The 20,039-nt window shown below is 36.1% G+C and overlaps 1 protein-coding gene across 1 annotated transcript in view; it reads right to left on the bottom strand.

Moving 5' to 3' along the window:
- Nucleotides 1-18,573, bottom strand: part of SECISBP2L (SECIS binding protein 2 like) — a 63,582-nt gene extending 45,009 nt beyond the window's left edge. Inside the window, exons 1-7 of the mRNA XM_039237116.1 lie at nt 18,363-18,573; nt 10,095-10,273; nt 7,723-8,047; nt 5,971-6,106; nt 1,003-1,232; nt 700-724; nt 239-354 (exon numbers count right to left, since the gene is read on the bottom strand). Coding sequence (XP_039093047.1) covers nt 239-354; nt 700-724; nt 1,003-1,232; nt 5,971-6,106; nt 7,723-8,047; nt 10,095-10,273; nt 18,363-18,386 — 1,035 coding nt within the window. The 5' untranslated portion in view covers nt 18,387-18,573. The remainder of the gene's footprint in view (nt 1-238; nt 355-699; nt 725-1,002; nt 1,233-5,970; nt 6,107-7,722; nt 8,048-10,094; nt 10,274-18,362) is intronic.
- Nucleotides 18,574-20,039: the final 1,466 nt, after the last annotated feature.

The following is a 20,039-nucleotide window of genomic DNA, read 5'->3' as shown; positions in this document are numbered from 1 at the left end:
CAAACTATAAAAGGAACATTTAACTATATACACACCACTTACAGTCAACATTTTGCCATTCTGTTTCATTAAGTATTAATTTTATCGGCTAAGCCATTTTAAAGTACAAACACCATGATATTTTACTATTACTATAATTCAACACACAACTCCGAGAATTAAGGACACTGCTTTTCAAGACCACCATATCATTTACAATAATTCATCTCACACTAATCAAATTTCAAATTGAAATTACCTGTGAATTATTTCTTTGTTCAGTCTGCCTTCCACCTCTAGAAAACGCCTGATTTTTTTCCATCCAAGGTTTTTTCTGAGTTGCCTGGCAAGTTACATTGGACCAATTTACACCACCTGTAACCAATGAGATTTTAAGAAAATTATTTATTTATGAAAAATGCCAAAACCTAAATTATCCCTTAACTTCATGTACTGAAATTCAGTCACTATAAACTAACACTGGAAATTTCTCTACAAACTTTAGGTGGTATTCCAGTTCTTAGTAGTACAAGTGTCATCTCACAGAATTACCTCCAGCTGGCATTATCTCAATTTTCATCTGTACTTTCAAAGTAACGTGAATCTCTCTGGAAGATTTCTAATTTTTTTGTAGCATCAGCAAGCTTCATGCTTAAAAGCAAAACTATGACACAGATAAAGAAGAAAATATAGCAAAAACAGTATGCAGAAAATAAGTACCTGTACATATAGATGATTCCACATGCTAAAAATAAAAACAAAAAGACAATTATTTTCTGCTGAAGAGTCAACACTATATGCCTTGCAAAACATTTCATAACTCAGTCTACTGTGAAGCATGCTTATTATAATCTTAGAAAAAATATTTCTCCATAAATATTTTTATGTTATTATACAGAATAATTTTGATCCATTCTATTTCACAGGAATTGTTAATGAAAATAGATACTTAAGCTTCAGCAAGGATACAAAGATAATACTGACACAGATGACTAGTAAAGAAATCAAAGCAGTATTACATACATTCATGGTGCTAGAATCAGGATTTCTCAAAGCCCCTGCTGCAGGCTGGTTGTTGCTGTGTTTGGGACTGCAGTAGCCACTATCACTGTCAATGTCGGCTTCACTAGCCCCCTGCTCACTAGAGGATTCAGCAGTGGGATGGGATGCTCTTCTCCTTCTGCCTTTGGACTTCCAGAGCATTGTGGCAGAGCTCTCCGAGAGAGATTTGTTAGCAATATCTGACGGGAAATCTATAAAGCAAGGAAGGTGTGACATCTCTTTGTGAGGACCAAGTTGATAAATTCTTGTTAAATTATCATTAAGGTCATAAGAAAATGAAGGTATCTAACTTCATACATGGAGAAAAAAGGCAAAACCTTTTTTGAAAAGCTCAAAAGGTAAGATGTTCCTGACGAGCTGGTTTATGACACATATATATTATGAAAAGAGAATAAAGTATTTGCATACATTTTAAAACAAACCACCATTACCCACTTAAAATTAACATCACCCACCGCATAAAGTCCAACGCATGCCCCCTCCACCACTGCCTCCTTTTCCTCCTTCTGGGTTACCTTTATTTGGAAATCTATGTTTATCATTTCCTCATTTTTTAAAATAGGTTTTTCATGGATTTTTATATTCCTAAGTAAATCATGTGATTTTGCAGTTTTAGCTTTATAAAGATGGAATTATACTGTCCATTTTCTTTTGTGATTTGCTTCCCAGTCTGCCCCATTCCTCAACATTAGTTTTGAGATTCCAATGCATATGGCTATAATTCATTAATATCTTTAAAATCTAGAATGCCTTTGTATGAATATACCATACCATATATTATTTATTCTTTGTACCACTGATGGGACACTTAGGCTGTTCTGGGGTTTTGCGTTATTGAATAATATTGCTGTAACCATTCTATTTTCTTTTTTGATGTTTATTTCTGAGAGAGAGAGAGAGAGAGACAGAGAGAGACAGAGAGAGAGAGACAGAGAAAGGTAGAAAGGATCCACACTGTCAGTGCAGAGCCTGATGTGGAACTTGAACTCACAATCCTGTGAGATCATGACCTGAGCAGAAATCAAGATTACCTGTGCTGTAACCATTCTTATACATACATTCGAAGGTGTTTGTGTGAATATGGAAGTTTTTTTAAGGTAAATACTGCCAGGATTTACAGGATACACATACTTTACTTTGTAATGCCAAATCATTTTCATTCACACTGTTTAAACAGTTTACATACCCAAAAGCAGGATATAAATATCCTCAATGATTCACATACTTATCAAGTATTTGATACTATCTTCTAGGCCATAAATTTTACCAATTGTTAAATACAAAGAGAAGGCTCACTGTGGGGTTTTAATTTGTATTTTTTTGCCTACTAATGAGATTTGATATCTTTTTCTGATGTTTTTAGCCACTAATGTTTTCCCTTCTGTGAAATACTTAGTTTTGAACTGTTCAACTTCTACCTATTTTTCTAGTGAGTTGTCTCTTATTTTGGATTTCAGAAATTATAATTAAAAGACATAAAAAAAATCTTACAATCTCCTCCCAATGCAACAAATAACAATGTTCTTTTTTCCACATTTCTGTCCATAATTTTCACACAGCACCAATACAATTATGAGTTGTACTATTTAATATTATACATATGTTCTTCATAATTATAATGTAAAAAGGCTCCATATTATTCCAGAGTGGATGTCCTGCACTTCTCCTGACTTGTCACCTGTTACTAAACATTAGAATGCTTTGTGTGTGCTAGTCAATCCCTTTTTGTTTTAGGGAAATATATCCATCATGGATACATTAATAGGAGAGGGACATATGGGCCAAAAGAAAAATTCCTATAGTCCTACCAAATTGCTTCAAACCCCTGGTAGGTACTATGTCCCAGGGGCCCTGAGATCAATATGGGATCATTTTCTTATTGATTCATGAGTTTTTATGTCTTCATACTAATACTCTGTCAGTTATAGGCCTGGTAAAAACTCTTTTCCAGGTCTGTGGCATATTCTTTCACTCACTTCTGACAGACAGAATTTATTTCAGATATAGTTCCCTTTCTGCTGTCATAAAGATATATTCCTGTATTTTCTTCTACTGTGATTTTCCCACTTGTCCTTAATCCACCTGAAACAGACTTGCATGTACTGTAAGCTATCCGTAAATGCCATCCCCGTCATGTTCCATGTAGGTGTTTCCACATACATATGACTCTGTTTCTGGGCCCCCTGTTCTAATTTTCATATGCTGCATTTTGTATACTGTATCTTTTGTATAACGAATTAAGATAGTGTAATAGGTCTTGATCTTTAGAAGAAAAGTTCTTTTCTTCTCAAATGATCCTTTTAGAATTAGTTTGTTAAGTTTCCCAAAACTTCCTACTGAAATTTTGATTAGAACTATACTATTAGTTTCACAACCACCATCCTGACTGGAGTCACCGAGAAATCTGAGTTATTGTCTCCATATCATTCCCCATTTAAAACCTTTGAGAACTTCTCACTGCATTTACAAGATCAAAATCACATAACCTGACCTATGAGCCCTAAATCCTCATTTTTTTTAATGTCCTACCATAAAGTTAACGATTTTCTGCATAAATACACATTCCCACTAACAGCATATCAGGAGTCTTTTTTTCTTCACATCTCCAGGAGCACTTGTTATTTCATGTCTTTTTGATTCTAGCCACTCTGGCAGGTGTAAGGTGATACCTTGCTGTGGTTTTGATTTGCATTTCCCTGATAATGAGTGACGCTAAGCATCTTCTCATATGTCTATTGGCCATTTGTATATCTTCTTCGTTTTTGCTCTTTGTTTTATTTTGGTTTGGGTTTTTTGGGAGGCGATTGTTTTGTTTTGTGGTTTTGGGGGTATCTGGAGGTTTTTTTGTTTTTTAGAGAGAGTGGGTGAGCAGGAGAGAGGGGAAGGGCAGGAGAGAAAGAGAAGGAGAGAAAGGGAGAGAGGGGAGGGAGAGGGAGGGAGGGGGAGGGAGAGGGAGAGAGAATATCTTAAGCAGGCTCCACATTCAGTGAGGAGCCCAATGTGGGGCTCCGTCCCATAATCCTGGGGTCATGACATGACCCAAAATCAAGAATCAGATGCTCAGCTGAGACACCTAGGAGCCCCTATATCTTCTTTGGAAAAATATCCATTCAGGTCCTCCATCCCATTTAAATCAATTATCTGTTGTTTTTTTTTTTTTCTGGTACTCAGCAAATATTTTGGATATTAAGCCCCTACTGGATACATCATTTGCAAAAATCTTCTTCCATTCAGTAGGTTGCCTTTTTGCTTTGCTAATGGTTCATCTTTTCACTTTCTATTCTTAGGTTTTAGAAGATTGTCTTCGTAGTCACTTAATGAGCAAGCCAAAGAAGTAAGGATTTTAAAGCAGTCCCAGTGTTAAAAGCATGAAGAAGTCCTTCTGATTAGGAACAACCAAAACACAGAAACTGTTTAATACGTTACACTGTGATCCTTTTTTGTTAATCTTGCTGCTTTATGAGCTACAAACTACACACAATGACTGTACTACCAACAAGATTGCTTTTTAACTGATTCCCAGATCCTTTCTTACTCCTAAGAGATCTAAGCAATTGTAAAACAAAACAAAACAAAACAAAACAAAACAAAACACCTGAACTCATGTCTAAAGAAAACATACAGCCCAAATAAAAGAAAGTATGCAGAGGGCACCTGAGTGGCTCACTCAAACGACCAACTCTTAAAAAATTTTTTTTTTAATTTTTCATTTATTTCTGGGAGAGACAGCGTGAGCAGGGGAGGGTCAGAGAGGGAGATACAGAATCTGAAGCAGGCTCCAGGCTCTGAGCTGGCTGTCAGCACAGAGCCCGATGCGGGACTCGAACCCACAAACCGTGAGATCATGACCTGAGCCATATTCGGACGCTTAATCTACTGAGTCACCCAGGCGCCCCAAATGACCAACTCTTGATTATGACTCAGGTCACAATCTCATAGTTCATGAGTCAGCCCCAACTTGGGCTCTGTGCTGACAAAGCGGAACCTTTTTAAGATTCTCTCTCTCCCTTTCTCTCTCCCTCTCCCTCTCTCTCTCCTTCTCTCTCTTTCCCTTCCCTGCTCTCTTTCTCTCAAAATAAGTAAATAAACTTAAAAAAAAAAAAAGAAAGTATGCACCATCAAATTTGTTTTAAGCCACACCAAACTGCAGACTGGAGATTATAGAGGGGTAAAAAGTAAATGTGCCTTTGAACAGATCTAATTCTTGGTCTTGGATCCTTAACAAAAGTTTTTAGTAGTGTCAATGACAATGGGTGAGAAGAGACAGTTATCTACTCTATAGCTATTAAGCTATGATTAAAGATACAAATTGGAATTTAATAATGTAAACTGGAAAATAGCTAGAATACTATAAGACTATTAATTTTTATCTATTATCAGGATAAAGCTTTCTTACTTAATGTTTATATAGTCCTCTAAAAAACTCTGTACAAAATTATATCCTCCAACTAGCCCAAAATTTTTACTTGCTTGACAGGATACAGGTGCCACTCAGAGGTTTGGTTGAGATCTGTGCTAAAACATGGCACAGAAAACTTCCCAAGTTCTTCCTATAAAGATATTATACAATATTAAGATATTTTATAAAGCATTTTAACCTAGTTATAAAAACATACAATTCTGATTTCTGCCAAAATGAGGCCTCAAATTCCTACAATATCTGCAAAATTCCATCTCTGATTTCTGAAACGCTGCACTAAGGGAATAAGTACACCTCAAACCCTGCTCAAAATTGCACATTAGCCAGCAAGCAAGTTGAAAGAACAGTATAAAGATGGACTGCTTTTATCCTTCCTAGAGAATTTCACAAAGTGGCAGGATAAAGGGATGAAAGTCTAGAATCCTGAAAAGCGGTACAGTCCATAATTATAAAGTCAATACATGACAACAGATAAAAATCAGTGATGTACATATAAGAACCTTGCTTACCAGTTTGCTGTGAAGCATCTACCAGAAGCACAATTTTTGATCGATTATCAGGACCTGCTGCATTTGTTTCTTTCTGAGTAGCTACATTTTTCACCAGTGGCCTTTTGCTTTTTATGTGCTGTTGTAAAAGCTGTTGCTGATTTAAGCACAAAAAAATAAAAATAATAATTTAAAATCCTACTCAATGTACTAAATAAACATTATAAAATACATAACCACTATAAAACACACTTAAATGTATGTTCTAAATTAGTGGCTCCCAACCCACAGGGAAACAGGGTTACTGTATTAGGAATTCATGGAATTATCTGCAGCCAGTTAAATAACATATTGTACACACATTTTAATGCTGTTTTTCAAATAATCATTAACACTATGACTAACAAAGTACTAATCCATTTTTAACTGTTACTTGCACTTTATATTTTCTCAATCAATAATTAATAAATAATAGGAATATAATGTCATATAATGGGTTGTCAATTTTTACTTAGAAGAGTAATAGAAAAGGGTAGTAGCTTATCCAAAAGATAAATTTTACTTTCATGATAGCAAGAAAGCACAAAAATAATTTCTGCTTTAGAGCTTAAAAAGAAAACATAAAAAGACTGATCCTTTTCTTCACTTTTTAACATGAGTATTCATCACTTAAACATGATTTATACAGAACTCTGAATTTAACTTCCTAAGTTCAAGTGCTGGAAATGCAATCTGAGAGATCATGTTTCTTCAACATCTAAAAGTTATATATTACTATAGTATTTCTTTACATTCTTCAGAGGTCCCAAAAGAATTTCCCTTGACCCAGTGTATCCATGAACAAAGACTAAAAGCTTTTTAAAGCAACCTCTGCTGCATGTCTGTATTTTAATTTGTGAAAACTATGCCAGAATACAGCAAAGACTTTTCACTCAAGAAGCTGGGCTGATGGAATCTAGGAAAGCATCAAGTCCTTGATGAAACAGCCCTAAGATGCATCTAAGAAATCATTCTGCCTTCTATTAGCTGAGATGTGCTAAGAAGAAACGTGGTTTTTCTTATTTGCTTTGATATTAAGGCCTCAATATAAAAGTAACCTTTTAGTTAAGAAACAGTTACCTACAATAAAACTTAAATCTCTTGTGTTCTCAAGGCCTTCATGTCTCCCTCTTTTTTTTTAAATTTAGTCAAAGCTGATCTTGACCAAGGGTGGTTTCACAAATTTATCTTTCATTTTCTTCGGCCCTAGGAGACTCTGTGTTCATGTAATATAAGAAAGCAATTCTTGAATAACAAAGTGTTATTACTACTAAAAATTCACAGGATATAAACAATGAAGCTGAAGGGATTTAATGAATCACAAATGTTCTTTTCCATAGTATCACCTGATTTCTGAACACTGAAATATATGTAGTGCATTTGTCATTCAATACCACTAGCATAGGATCCAAACTAACCACTTAGGAACACTGGTGTCACTATGCAATTTTTATCACTAAATTAAAATAAATTGGAAATATCTGTATATTATGATTATGTACAACTCTCTGAAGGAACCTAAAGATAACTGTAAATCATATCATCAATTAAGAATAAGCCACAATAAAAAACAGGAAAAATTATAAATGTTCTACCCTTGACTATTTTATAATAGTGAATGAAATGTCTTATCATAAATTCAGCATGAAAGGCTAATCAATACAAGTAGCAAATTACACAATTATTAACAACAGAAATATCAAACATAAAAGCCAATCAAAAAAAGTCACTTACTTTTGGTACAGCTGGTCCTCTATTACCATTTCTGCTTCGATGACTGGACAATGGGAAGACCTGTCCAAGCTGATTTGGACGCTCAGGGCATTCTGTGGTTATAGTATTTACAGTATTTGCAGCCTGAAAGGTGTTGGAGTAAGGTGTAGGAAAAGGATGATAGAATCCCATAACTTGGGCACATGGTGCTGGCATCAGCTGATAATACGTATACTCTGTAGAAACAGGTGGCTGAGCAGATATAATGGGGTAGGCAAGGTAGGGTCCAGCAGGATTTGGATTGGGTTGCTGCCATCGCATATCATTGTTATACAACGGAAACTGTCTGTTAAAACCAAATGAAAAAAGAACAAATCTATTGACAAGTCTAAAAGTAATGGTAAAGCAAAATCTCTTTAATTCATTTTAATAAAAAACATATAGAACAGTGGCCTCATAATAAAAAAGATTAAATTATCATCTTATGTCTTTGCTATAATCACAGATTATTAAGTATGTGTAGTAACACCTTAAATGACAGTATAAAGGAATTCAACCTGATAGTAGTATTGCATCCCAAAATTTTAAAACTACATACCATTCTTATTTATAACTCAACCTCCTCAAGGTATTTCTGCCTAGAAGTTAGACACCTAGCTGCTGGATCTGTCAACAAAGGCAGTCCAAAGTTCCCATCCAATGCTAACAACTGTGACAGCCCTCTGCAAAAAGCAGAGTAAGGTGATCACAGTGTAAGGTGATAATTACAATGAGTGATCTGATTCTTCCACCTCTCATTCTTCAGCACAGTCCCAGGCCTCCTGCTCCTCTTCCATACTCCGCCAACCACTGGCCAAGTCAAGCTCTTCTCCAGGCTCTCCCCGTTGGCAATGGAAGCAACATTCAGGTCCAAAGGAAAGAAGAGACAAGCCTGTCCACTGCCATCTTATCCCTAGCATTAGAGTTTTCTCTAGTGCAATTCTTACAAAGCATATGTAAGAGTCTTCCTGTCTCAGCACTCCTTCCTGAAGATTGCTGCTGAAGCATGAGGGGTCAGGGGGGAGCTGGAGCATTGAGCTTTTCCTCACTATTCTCCCACAACAAACTGCAATGGAAAAATGTTCACTGCCATAATTTAAAAAATATTCTTAAATAATCTGCTGGCTGGTTTACTCATTAATTCTCAAAGATTATTCAGTATAGTAAGAAAAATAAATCATACTTTACATTTGACCGTTTTATCAAATACAAAAATAGTACTATTACATTCGGCTTATAAGTCACTTCAAACATAGCCCAATATAGGAAAATTTTTTGATATAATGCTAACTTCAATTGGAAAGGATCCCTTACTCTTTGTCCAATCTCCAAAATTATAGTTTTAGAGATTATTAACTGGAATATTTAATATCTGATACAGCAGTTTATTGGTCTCATATCTCTTATATTCAGAATATCTGAAAGAATGTGTCCTGGCAAACTAGTGTGCCACATGATGGCTTAATGAGGTCTAGACTGCCTTCGCCTTCAGGGTAGTGGGGCAGAGGCTCGCGCCCAGCTGCCCTATCCATCTATCCCAGAATGCTAGAGATGCATAATTTTCTATGTGTGATGTTACTTGAAAGAGGCTAAAAGTATTTTTATACAGCAATAAAATGAACTATACCAAGAAATACTAATCATTCAGATAGTCCAACAGGGTTAAAAAGGCTATCATGATTATCACAAGTTACACCCTAACCACTAGGTCACACATTATCTGAACTGCAAGCATTCTGCTAAATCACCCTGTGACCATAGCACAGAAGCTAAATTTAAACTAGAATCAGAACCTAGAAATATATGTTAACCATAAAGGCTTCAATGTTAAGGACTATGCCTTGGTATTTTCTTCTTATGCCAGACGGTCCTGAAAATTGTGATTAGATACCTAATTTTTAAAAAAAGGGTTTCTGCTCACCTCTTTCTGAATAATTCATTCCTCCTTTTGGACCAATTTATTTCAAACTAGTTTTAATGACTTACTATAGAAGATATATCCAAAAAACTCCATTTCCCCTTAGAAAGACTGAGAAAACAACCCAGGTTAATAATTTTCAAATTTCTACATCATTTGGTTTTATTTACTTCTCTTAAAAAAGAGAAGTGGCTAATGTTTTAAAGGTATAAAAGGTGGGGCGCCTGCCTGGCTCCAGTTGGCGGAGCATGGAACTCTTAATCTTGGGCTTGTAAATTCCAGCCCCAGGTTGGGTGTAGAGATTACTTAAAAAAAAAAAAAAGTAAATAAACCTAAAAAAAGTTACAAAAGGGAAAAATTAAGAAGTATGCCTTCTAATTGCTATATTTCCCTACTCACCCATCCCTGCATGAAAAAGAAAATAATAATAAATTACCTATTAGACTGGTTTTCCTGCACAAATGGATAACAGGTAATCAGGTAGCTGGGAATTGGAGTTGGTTCTACACCAGAAACATTTCCATTATCATTTGGGAGTGCCATAGGGATCATAAATGCATCAGGATTTTTCTTCTGGGGAATAAATGGTTCTACCTCAGCTGACAGCTTGACATTCTTCAAAAAGAAAGTAAAACATACTGTTATTATGTGAGGGAAAAAAAACAAATTCACGACTTAATAATAAAAGACTCAGTGTTTACAAACAGTAATTAGAACTCCTCAGTATTTACAAAACATCCAAAGGAACAGCAATGTCAAATAACCAAATATAATTACATTATTTAAGCAAAGACATAAAATAAAACAGGGAAAAACGTATCAAAGGTTACTGCATTTCAATGAAATCATTTCTTACATAACGAAAGCTGTTAAAACAATCAAGGGTACAAGGAAGTCAGACTTGAGTCCAAAAATAAACCTAATAGTAAGAAATCTAGCTGTTCCGACAAAACAATGTGCTTTTAACTAATTTTGAGGGGAAAAATCATTAAACAGAGTTCTGAAGAGAATCACTTATATTTGTTTGAATAGTCTAAAAAATAGTCTATTTCTGTCCATTTCAGGAAATTAGATTAGTATAGTTTAATTAAAAAGGAAAATGTTTACAATTAATGAAAAAAAACCATAAGCACAAAAACCTTCTTTTCACAGTTAAACTAAGAGAAAAAAATGAGTACTTTGGTTTCCCTCGAATAAACTGAAGGAATCCAGAACTCCTATTTTAGTTTATTTTGTAGCTTTTCTTATAAAAAATCTACAGAAACTTAAAAGATATGTTTAAAAAACTAAAGTATTTTAGGATGAACATGTAGGTGACAAAACCATAAAGACAAATAAATAAGACCCACAGAGGTCAGGATAGGAATTACTCATGAAATTACTATGAAAGGGAGTTGTGATCACAGGAGGTACCTGGAGAGCTTCTGAGTGCCTGGCAAAGCTCTACATTCTCACTTGGGTGATAATTACAAGGCATTCACCTTATATATAATTCATTAAGCTGTACATTGTTTTCATGTAGTTTTCCTTCTATATTTAACAACTTTTTAATTTAATTAAAAAAGAAAAATCTAAAAACACATGCTGCAAAAACAGAATGTTAAAAACCACATAAATATTACACTCTAAAAAGATACTGAACACTTCTTTCAGAAACCAGTAAGTGAAATGCAATCCAATGTTTCAAGCACTGAAATCAATTACCTCAAGGCAATAAGTCCTAACTAGAACTTTTTCCCAACCAACCCACTACAGTGGCATTTATTGGAAGCTCTGAGCAAGGGAGAGTTCCCAGAATAAATTTCAAGCCATGTTTCTCACAAAAGAAATCAGTAACAAACCCAAGAAAATCTGAAGACAGAATCTAAAGACTTAGATGAGATAGGCTCAAGAGATAGCTTTTATTAAAAAAAAAAATTCTCTAAAAAGAATCCCCTATAAATATTTAGAATGCTTGTAAAAAGGTGGAGAAGAAGAAGAAATCTGAATTATTTACAGCAGTATTAACTCAATATCCTTCCTACCTGATTTAACTTTTAAAATCTACTTTTATACTATTAACCAAATCTGAAATAGAGACAGTACTTGCACTGTACTATACAGTATCTAGAAGCTGAAGCTGGTTTCTTAAATTTCAACCCTGGTGGCAAAAACTCCTTCAAATGCTTAAATAGTCTAAGTCAGTAATTTTCACTGTGACAGTCATCAGAATTAAAAAATCATTTATGTAAGATATAAAATATCAATCTAATAAATTTTGTTCCCTGGGACAAAAATAGGCAGGAAAAGCTGATTTTCAACAATAATGCACAGATAATGGAAACCTGCTTTATATAGTTCAGGCATAGGCATAAAGGGAGGGAAAACTTAAATCACACTGTAAGGACACTAAAAATGTAATTTTTAGGATTTCTTTGAAAAATCAAAAAGTTCTTTGAACATAAGAGAACTCTGAACAATTTTACAAATCTATTAGAAGGCATTAAGATCTTTAAAGACAAATGATTATATCAAATTCCTATATGAAAAAGACACAATACTAATACAAAGAAATAAGATAATTTAAGGATAGTAAGTTTCCTGACACCTCTTGCCAAATAATGCCAACTCATAAAGAATTTTGGTAACAACAAATTCAAATTCTTGGCTCGTCAAAAGTTGTAACAAGTTTTTATACTAAGTTTCATTTTACTTCATAACAGTCTTATGAACTTATCAACCTGCTGTCCAGAAAGTGGCATGCGTAACTTACAACTAATATCTGTACATATGCACAGTATATACTGTGCATTAAATATTAAAGTTTGCAATGATTTCTATTCTCAGTCCAATTCTAATATCAGAGTTCAACAATAAAACTCACAAACACTGAAGTGATCCTTTGTTTTTAGCAAAAAAGAGAAGCTGCTGTAGTCAACAGCTGCACAAACAGAAGATGTCACTAGTAGGAACAGACTGGCAAACTTTCTCCTATAGTTACAACTCTGTATGGTCTTAAAAGTTGTTTGTTGTGACCCTGGGGACTTCAGTATCATACACTAAAATGAAGCATCTGCTATTCTCAGGCCTAAAAGGTAACGTTAAGATCCCGAACTACTCTTAAATTCCACATAATAAAGTCCATACAGACAATATGTTAAGTAACCAACAAATTCTGGCAGTATTTTAATTATATTAGTATAGAAATCAAAGAAAAATGTCCTACATAGTGGACAACAAAACATGAAAAAATTAAACTAATTACTTCATACAATGATATTCCTCAGTTTGAATTTGTTTTTTAGTCTTTACTTTTGACAGGATCTATTTTTTAGAAATCAGAAATTTCAAAGCAGGGAGTTGTCTCCTTAAGGTAAAAATATATATATATATATGTTTATATATATATATATATATGTTTAAATTACACAAAATCTAACAGTTCCTGTACTATTTGATTTAAAAACTATCTACATAAGTAAAATTATCTTTATCTTTCAGAAATTATTTCAGAATTTTCCCAATTAATGAAAAATCATAATAATCCTAGAAACCTGTACTAGAGAAAAAAAATTCAATCAGCTTCATATTCCTTTTAAATTTAGCATATATTAAAACAAATGTCAATAATATAACTTCTTTGATGTGAATAATCTAGAAAACCCAAGAATTTACCAGAACATGAAACTATAAAAACCTGCTTTAAAAGAGTGTATTAAACAAATGCATTCAAATCACAGAGAACCTATATAAATTCAACAAATATGCATGGTGTTCATGTTCTAGAAAGAGCACTGTACTAGACTGGATTAGAGAAAAGGGAAACTATCATGTATAGGTGGATTAGGAGGAATTTAACAGGGGACCATGGGGGAGAAGAAGGGGAAAAAGAGTTGGGGAGAGCGAGGGAGGCAAACCATGACTCTTGAACGCCAAGAACAAACAGAGGGCTGATGGGGGTGGGGGGGAGGGGAAGGGGGGTGATGGGCATGGAGGAGGGCACTTGCTGAGATGAACGCTGGGTGTTATATGGAAACCAATCTGACAATAAACTATTTAAGAAAAAAAAAAAAAGAGAGAGAGAAGGCAAATAGCAGGAAATGCACACTAAACTCCTCTGAGAACCTCCAGAAGAGTGCATATATTTTTCTAAGATTAAGCAATAGGGAAAAAAAAAAAAAAAAAACACCCACTTACAATCAAAACTGAAGGAGAACATAATAAGGCACTCTCCCACGGTGAAATTTCAGAATTTCACAGCTACAGAAAAAATATGACCATGGAAACCCTCTGCATCCTTTCTATGTTAAGGTAAAAACAGATATATCAAACATTAAGATATTTTACGTCTCATAACCTAAGAAAAATGTCTTCTAAAGGAAAAAATGACTAATGCTTGAGAGATACCTGCTGGCTGTATTGTTTCTGACTGGAATGGCTTGTATTGAAAGTAAACACTTGCCAAATTAACTGCAGTAGTTATAAATATAAGTTTTGCAAGACTTGAGAAAAAAAAATATTTAAGATGGCTCACTTGATTTACTATTCATACCTTTTCATCTTTTCTTAAAACAGATCACCTAATCCTATTAAAACCTAACAGTACTTTTCTAAAAGCCAGCTTTCCAAATTTAACACTGGTTTTTGATTATCGTAAATGTATTAATTTCTGGTTTTATATATTTTTTCTCTCTTGCTTTGATAGGGTTTTCTCACTACTTCTAGCCTTGGATGCTTAATTTTTATTTACCTTTTAAAATGTTTAATAATGAAAGCATTTATGACTATGCATTTGCCTCACAGTATAGCTTCAGCCACATCCCATAGATTTTCATATGTAGTATTTTACTACTTTTTCAATAACCCATAATTCTACTTTTTCACTTCCTCTTTAAGGGCTTAAGGATAAATGTCTTTTTAAATTTCCAAAGGTCATTTTCACTGAATGAGCATAATTTACTTTTTGATTACAAAATTATTATTTTTAAAATCTGTTAAGACAGATCATTTACTGATATTAATAAAGGGCAACTATAAGTATTACTGAATAATGTTTTATAGTAACTTATTTAGAATATATCTAGTTTACAATGCTGATACTATTAGAAGTTTATCAATTATTTAAAGGAAAGAATTACAAGCTAGATGATTTTGTATCTTTATCAGTGAACAGCACTTTGCATGGAGTCATATGTATCTGCTACATGTTTGCTTTTCTGAGAGTTAAAGACATTGATCTTTAGTTTTGTAAGTTGTTGTAATAGAACTTATCTAATGTTAATGTACTAAAAATTAAGCCAATGTTTAAATTATATGGTAATACAAAACAGACTGAAAACTTCAAGTGTTCTGCCACTTTTAAGAACACTGTTTATGAAAAAACAAAAATCTCAAAATACGGTTTCTTAAATTTCCTAAAAACAGAAACATTAAGCCTTTATAAGCAAAAGAACTTCATGATTTATTCTTCATATCCCTTTACACCAACTTTTATTTTTTTAAGGACCAAAAAAGAAAAAAGTAAATAATGCATTATGCCAACTAATATATGTTCTTAGAACATCTAACTCTGGCAGTTAAAATTAAGCTACTTGTTTTGATTCAATACAGTCTTGCTAAAAGAGAATACTCTTAATTATCTCTTCTGATTATAACATTCTTTCAAATAGTCATTTTTGAAATTAAGACTATTATCTGGCATGTATTCCTAGTAACTTTTTATAATCTTGATCAACATAGATACAATTTATTCTTTTATATAAAGATTTTATATATTAAAAAAAAACACAGGTAATTTAGGGTGCCTGGGTGGCTCAGCTGGTTAAGCATTCACCTCTTGATTTTGGCTCAGGTCATGATATCACTATTCATGAGACAGAGCCCTGTGGTGGGTTCAGTGCAGACAGCATGAAGCCTGCCTGAGATTCTTGGTCTCCCTCTCTCTCTACCCCTCCCTTGTCTGTGCTCTCTCTCCCTTAAAATAAACATTAAGCAAATTTTTAAAGACAAACATCTCAAAGAATTCAAGAACAGCAAAGTGAATGCCTTCAGGCAAAACATTCACATATATATATGAATCAAGTTTATTATTATATATATATATATATATTTTTTTTTTTTTAAGTTACACTTGGGGGTGCCTGGGTGGCTCAGTGGGTTAAGCATCCTATTTCAGCTCAGGTCATGATCTCACAGTTTGTGAGTTTGAGCCCCACGTCCGGCTCTGGGCTGACAACTCAGAGCCGGGAGTCTGCTTTGGATTCTGGTACCACCCCCCTTCCCCTCTCCCATTCACACGTGCATGCTCATCTTTCTCACTCAAAAATAAAGTTACACTTGTGCAGTACTCCAAGGATTTCAATTAGGTTAACATGAAATGCTCAGTTTATATTAAGTACTATTTTTAAAAAATCAAATTTCTATGAATTGCTAACTACTACAATATTATAATAAGTCTTAATGCTGTAGGTATTCCCAAAACTTCCGAATATAAACTAACACTGGTTTCAAAACAAATATTTTGTGAAGGAAAATGTAAATTCACCTCTCACATTTATCTTTAATGATTTTTACCTATCTAAACTCACTTCATTAGTAAAAATATGAGAGTACATTCCACATAACCTGAAAAAGTCATTACATTACTCCGTGGAAACAATAAAGAAGTCCACAAAGCAATAAATAAATAAATAAATAAATGAAACTTCGAGAAATAAATATCTGAAACTTGAACAAAATAAAATAAATATCTGAAACTTGAAAAAAGAAATTTTCACAAAGCTGAGAAGTCTCAGTTCTAGGCCCTAATCTGCCATTAAGTTAATGGTTCTTAGCCTTTTTTCAGTGATCGATTCCTTTGAGAATATGATGAAAATAATGGAGACTTGCCCCAGAAAAATGCTAATATAAAATGAAGCACACTTCTTCCAGGTCATCCATGGACCCCTGAATTAACTGTCTACAGCCTGAACAAGGCAAAATAGCATCACTTTTCTGTGTCTCAGCTTCCTGAGTACATAGCAGGCAGGAAGAGCGAGTGGTTAGAATTATTCTCTCACTTAAAGTTAGGATGCGGAAGAGGCAGGAGGTACTAGAAATAAAAAAGGAGGAATTCTTCAACGGAAAACCTAAATTCATCATTTCTTTATAATCCTTAGTTTTCTACAAGGTTTTTATAGGTTGTGGACTTTGGAAAGATGTAGGATGAAAGAGGAATAGGTTCTCTAGCTGAAATAATTTGCTCATAGCACTTGCTGTTAAGATAATCACACACAAATAGCTTTGCTAAATAGTTAATTACATTTCCTCTAAGATGAAAGGAACCATAAGTATACATATGGCAGCATTACTGGTTACAGTTCTGGCATCATGATGAAGGACCAAAGAGTTTTAACCTTTTCATTAGTGACACACATAGGAGAAAATAATTCGAGAAAATTCCCTATTCAATTGCCAGGCTTTGAAACCAAAGGCATTTCTGACAGATCCCTTAAAAAATTATTTTTTATTAAGGATATGGGCTCCTTATATCTTTTTCTTTCGTAAATCCATGTATTAGTTCACAAAACTCATTTGTGTTTTCAAAGTCATATTTTTTAATTAAGAGCTTCAATTTAAGCTTTTGTATAACCAAATATGCACAACTAGGAATCTGCCTGCGAAAAGAGACAGATTTCAAAATCAAAATCGCCTTTGACTAGCTACATATATATATATACAGCAATTTGTGAAATCTTGTCTCATTTATTCAGATACGAATTGTCTACTTGTAAAATAATTATGCAAATCACTAATCTCTTTTTCCTTCATCTATGTGCCTAGCTCACCACTGGGCAAAGCCCTCAACTGAAGAGAATGCTCAGTGAATAAACTTCGATTTCATCAAATTAAGTCGTTTCATAAAGGTCTCAAGGATGGAAAATACTAGCATTTTGGGGGGAAAATTATTATTTTGTATTATTATTTACACTGTCATCATCCCTGCCTTCCAACAACTACTCGTATGGATAATCAAGAATTGAACGCATTTAAAAACAAAATAGAATACTAATTCAACTCCGTGAATATGAAACGGGCTCGGAAATGAATTCACGCTTCGGATCAAGCATTCTTAAAATAGAAGCTCAATTTTTAAAAAATACTAATGTCTGCAAGATAAGTGGACAGAAACACAGGGGAAAACCTTAATATTTCCTATCTTAAAGGAAACACCTCCCTAAAACCAAGACAAGAAAACAATGTTTTGCTTAATGGAACGTAGATCTAAAAAGCCCATAACCTCCCTGCATCTGCAGTTCTCACACATTCTCTGACAGTCTTTCTGGGTGAGAAGCCTTCGAAAGCTTTTCTACCTTGAAAGTACATTCCAGAACTGAAAGGTGGGGGGAGAATTACCCGTTGGAAGTTATAAACCCTCCTCTCGGGAGAGCACTGACAACTTGGGAGTCTCCAGGCCCTTTCCACCAAACCACGGAGGAGGGGCAAAAACGAATCCCCAGCCCTGACGGAGGCGGGTAACCGGGGCTGGAAAAGCCCCCGAGCCCGAGGCAGCATCTGGAACAATGCAGGAGTGGGGCGCCGCCAGGCTCTCAGGCGAGGGGCGTCTGCGCCCGCAGGAACTCGGGGGCTCCAGCCGTCCAGGCCCACGCTCAGAGCCACGGCCCGCCGGGGAGGAAGCGGCGACCCCCAGCACCCGGCCCGGCCGGCCCAGCCCGAGCCCGCGTACCTGGTCAGCGGGGGCTCGGTCCATGGCGCCTGCAGCCGCAGCGGGCCCGCGTTAGTCGGTGAGGAGAGTGCCTCGGGCCGCTTTCTCCATGGCCCCCCGCTCGACTCCAGACCGGGCTCAGGACCTCCGCCCCTATCTGGCTGGCCCCGACACAGAGTCCGGCTACGCCACTGGCCGAGGAGGTGGCCCCAGCTCCAGCAGATGGAGGAGGCGGTGGCAGCCTCGGGGAGGGATCATCTGGGACGGAAGCCGAGGAGGGCCCAAATAGGCGGGAGGAGTAGTCGAAAATGGCGGCACGCGGAAGGGGAAGGAGTGGGGAGGAGCCGCGACAGGGCGTGGGCGGAGTAACTGCAAAAAGCCAGAGCAGGTGGTAGCCGGTCTGACTGACCTGGAGGCTGAGGCCAGGTGGGGATTCTTGACGGCAGGTGCCCCAAACCAGTCTGCGCTTTGAGCCAGACTTAACTGCCCTTTGGACTGTTAAACTGGAGGAGTGTCGGGCCGCTTGGGACCTAGGCCGCCAGGGTTCCAGTCTAAAGGGACCTCAAAGACTGCTGCGTTACCCAAACCACCTCTTAGTAATGTTGGAAAAGCTTTTAGCTGCCCACTGTACTCTATGGTCCTTCCTTATGTTACCCAGCCAAAGGAAATCACGACTGTAAAGGAAAATACCACAAAAGGGCCACCATAAAGAAACCTAGTCAGGAGGCTCCAGAAATGCTTATTGATCAGGTAATTCATTGTCCAGGCTCAGGCTCACCTCTATGACTCCCCTCTTCAAGCTGATCTTGCCTATCTCAGAATCCCTGATTTTACTCAGTCTGTATCACACCAGCCAGGAGGTAACTATGTACTCTGCTATGTTGCTTTCCTCCTTGTGCTAGTGGATTGATGCTCCTTTTATTTCCAGCCCATTAGCTCTTTGAAGAAGGAGACTGGATACTTGGTAAGCATGGCTGATCCCCTCTGGGCATCTCAGACATACCCTCCCAACACATACCTCAGCTCCAGAGTGAGGGAGATAAATAAAAAGCCATATAAGCTAAATTATACTTAAGAGAAGGAAGAGAGTGGAGGTGGCTCCTGTTTGAGGGACTGGAGTGGTGATTTACAGCTGGGGAAGAGAATATTTTTTTCCCTAAAATTTATTTATCCAATAGAGAGAGAGAGAGAGAGAGAGAGAGCATGCAGGAAGGACAGAAAGAGAGGAAGAGAGAATCCAAAGCAGGCTCTGCATTGACAGCACAAAGCCTGATGCAGACTCAAACCCACGAACCGTGTAATCATGACCTGAGCCAAAACCAAGAGTGCGAAACTTAACTGACTGAGTCACCCAGGTGCCCCAGAAATTTTTTCTTTTAATGTTTATTTTGGGGAGAGGGAGGTGGAAGGGCAGAGAGTCAGAGACAGAATCCGAAGGAGGCTCTGTGCTGTCAGTGCAAAACCTGATGTGGGGTTTGAACCCACCAACCATGAGATCATGACCTGAGCTGAAGTCAGGTGCTCCACCCACTGAGCCACCTAGGCATCTCTGGGAAAGAGAATTTTAAGAAGTTTGCTTTGTCATGCTTCAGGAGACATAAGTAAAGACTTGAATTGCCTTTTCAATTAGTTTAGTTTGTTACTCTGGTTTTATTTGAATAGGATTCCAAGAAGAGGCTGGACTGTGAAGCCTCTAAC

Source organism: Hyaena hyaena, unplaced genomic scaffold (assembly GCF_003009895.1).
Source record: "Hyaena hyaena isolate Hyena2069 unplaced genomic scaffold, ASM300989v1 scaffold_120, whole genome shotgun sequence".
Taxonomy (NCBI): Eukaryota; Metazoa; Chordata; class Mammalia; order Carnivora; family Hyaenidae; genus Hyaena; species Hyaena hyaena.
The sequence above is the reverse complement of the archived record's forward strand: the minus strand, read 5'-3'. Positions and strand labels throughout refer to the sequence as shown.